Raw genomic sequence first — 3,194 nt, 5'->3', positions numbered from 1 at the left:
TTATCCCCTTTAGTCTCTTTCCAAAGACATTTTATTCCCTGGGATGACACGTTGAGTATGTTGTATGCTAACTGCAACTTCTGCCAGATGATCTTCAAGGTTGGAGCTCTTAGAAAAAGTGTACATCAGGCCCAACTGTGATGGAGGATATGCTCCTCTGTGGCTGAGGCCACATGGGAGGCCTGAGTTCGATTCCTGATCCAACCTAAACAGGCTGGACATGGTATTACACACATGTTGCCCTAGCTAACTGGGAGGCTGGGGCAGGAGGATTGCAACAGTGATATCCTATCAAAAATATCTCTTTCTGTCACATACATACATATATGCACACACATATACATTTTAATGCAATGTTTGAATATTCAGTGATCTGCTTCCTCCCTTCCTCTCTTCCTTCTTTTCTTTTCCCTCTTTTTCCCTTCCTCCTTCCTTTACTTCTGCCTCCTTCCCCCTCCTTCTTCTCTTTATTGTCCCATATTTCCTCTTTCTTCTATCAAGGGAAGACCTGGTGATGGGGCAGTAAGTCTTGACTACAGCTCTTCCCACCCACTCAGAGAGAAGTGTGTGTTCAGTTCACTGAGCAGCCCAGAAAGAACGTGGCTCCCCAGCCTCTTGCAGTTTTATGGCGAGTCTCTCTCCATTTCACAGGGCAGTTATTACTCATAATTGGTGCTCACCGGCCAAGCCCAAACAAACGTGTGGCACACTCCACATACCACACACAGACACAAATATTTTCCCTGCTCACACGGGCTGGGATGAGGATGCCATTCTCACCTCGGAGGAGCCACATGACCAGACCTTCCGCAGTAGCCTCAGCCCATGGCAGGAGGAACAGGGCAGCCAGCTTTGAGCATTCTGGTTTTTCAGGACTAGCATCTATGAAAAGAGGCATTCACTGCCACCGTGCCTCCAGAAAAGATGTGGCAGAGGAGTCCCCCTTTTCAGAGTGTGTGGCTGATTCTCCTTCTTCTCTTCAGCTGGGCTAATGATGGCTGCCCTTATATTTGGCCATGATGACAGGTCTTTCCGAAGATGTATTTTTACCCTCTGGACAAATAGCAGTTGGGACGAGTGGAGCTCTTTTTATGAGTTGAGGTACTCAGAGATGGAAAATAAACAGCTAGTTAATGAGACGTTCTTATGGAAACTGGCATAAATAATAACAAAGAAAACATCCTGTTCCTTCTGCCAACACCCTTGGGTGAGGGGATATAAAAGCTGCTGTCCAGCTGGCCACTGTCAGACTTGGGGAACTCCGGCTGCCCTACTGACCTGCCATCTGCCCAGCCGGGACCATGGGGTGCTGCCCAGGGGATTGCTTCACCTGCTGCACTCAAGAACAAAACTGCTGTGAGGAGTGCTGTTGCACACCTGCCTGCTGCGGCTGCTGCGGGGCCTGCTGCGGGGCCTGCTGTGGCTGTGGCTCTGGTTGTGGAGGCGGCTGCTGTGGATCTTCCTGCTGTGGAGGATCTGGCTGTGGGGGCTGTGGGGGCTGTGGGGGAGGTTGTGGAGGCTGCTGTGGATCTTGCTGTGGTTCCGGTTGCTGTGGCTCCGGGGGCTGTGGACCTATTTGCTGCCAGCCCTCACCTGTATGCGACACGAAATGAAGATCTTCCTCCCACCACTGAAAGCCGTCACCTGGAGACTCCCTTGCCTCCAGAACCTTCCATGCACCCTGGACAGTGTCTGGCCTCTCATGTTATTTGTGGAGGAGGGCTTGTTCTTCAACGCCTGCCCTGGTGTTTCAAGTCACTGAGCCATATCCTGGCGAGAAATTAAAACTGGGTCCCGACAAAGTGATCCCTGAGCTCAAGTGGTGAATTCCATGGCTTTATGCGTGTGAAATTAAATGTCTTGTCACTATGCGGCATCTTTTATTCAAGGTGTCTTTGGGACTGATTCTCCTTGCTGGCTTTCTGCTGCTTTTGAGATGCAAATATCACCCTTGTTAACCTCTTAATAAATTCAAGCATGCTGGCATAACCTGATTAGTTCTTTTGCCTCTTCCTTCACGGGCTCCTGGACTGATTAGGACAATCTGCTCTGGCACCCACAGGAGGGTTTTTGAAATGTGGATTGTGGATCACCTGCATTAGCATCAGAAGGAGGCTGGTTAAAATTGGAGGTTCTGAGGCCCTCCCTGAGACATGCAGAATTGGAACTCACATGAGGATGGCCTGGGAGTCTGTTTTTAACAAGAACCTCTGATAATTCTTATACACTGAGGTTTGAGAACCATAGATGTAGATTAAAACTTCCATATGCTGCATGAGATTCACTTGAGGAGGTTTTTAAACATACAGATCCTTTGGCTTCAACAGTGAGATTTTATTCATTAACTCTAGGGCCTAGGGTGCCTTGGAATCTGCCTTTTTTAAGTTCCCAGGTAAATGCTGATGCTGACAAAATTTAATCTTGATTCCGTGGCATGGCTTCCTTCTGCACTACAGTTCTAGGAGAGTTCTTCGGGAGGGCTTCAGCTTTGGTCATAATTTTCAGGCATAGTCGGGAAGAGGCTTTGGTAGGACAAAGCTTGGTTTTGAATAGAATAGATTCTTGTGGCCCACTTTGTAAATGTACAGTTTTTTTCCTTTCTTTTTTATCTTTTTGTTTCTTTCCCTTTCTTCTTCTTCTTCTTTTTTTTTTTTAGAGGTTTTTGCTTTAGGGCACGTGTGCTCACCAGAAAGACAAAGAGAGAGAGAGAGATAGAAAGCAAGAAATCACCCCCCAGGGGGAACGGCCATGCCGCGATCCCGTCTCCTCCATTCTCCTCTCGGGATCTTGGGCACGCACGCATGTGTGCCCGGAGTGAGTTTAAGCCACCGGGTCCGGGACTCGAACCGCTGTTGACTACATGGGAGTCAAGCGACATAGCCATTACGCTAACTGCTGGTCCCCAAATGCTCCTCAAACCCCTTTCTTCTTCTTCTTCATTTCTTTCTTTTCTTTCTTCTTTCTTCCTTTTTTTTCCTTTTCTTTCTCTTTTTTTCTTTCTTTTTCTTTCTCTTTCTTTCTTTTCTTTCTTTCTTTCTTTCTTTCTTTCTTTCTTCCTTCCTTCCTTCCTTCCTTCCTTCCTTCCTTCCTTCCTTCCTTCCTTCTTTTTCTTTTTTATTTATTTCTCTTTCTTCTTTCTTTCTCTCTCTTTCTTTTCCTTCTTTCTCTCTCTTTCACTTTCTTTCTTTTTCTTT

The 3,194-nt window shown here is 46.9% G+C and overlaps 1 protein-coding gene across 1 annotated transcript; it reads left to right on the top strand.

The window, feature by feature from the left end:
* Positions 1-1,301: 1,301 nt before the first annotated feature.
* KRTAP17-1 (keratin associated protein 17-1) lies at positions 1,302-1,613 on the top strand. Its single transcript, XM_006155969.1, has one exon. It carries the CDS (start codon positions 1,302-1,304, stop codon positions 1,611-1,613), a length of 312 nt encoding a protein of 103 aa, XP_006156031.1.
* Positions 1,614-3,194: the final 1,581 nt, after the last annotated feature.

This window comes from Tupaia chinensis, unplaced genomic scaffold (assembly GCF_000334495.1).
Source record: "Tupaia chinensis unplaced genomic scaffold, TupChi_1.0 Scaffold000477_1, whole genome shotgun sequence".
NCBI classification, from domain to species: domain Eukaryota; kingdom Metazoa; phylum Chordata; class Mammalia; order Scandentia; family Tupaiidae; genus Tupaia; species Tupaia belangeri.
Note: the sequence above shows the minus strand (reverse complement) of the source record. Positions and strands in the feature narration are given on the sequence as shown.

Coding starts and splice junctions, on each gene's coding strand:
- KRTAP17-1 (XM_006155969.1), top strand. CDS start 1,302: ATGGGGTGCTGCCCAGGGGATTGCTTCACCTGCTGCACTCAAGAACAA.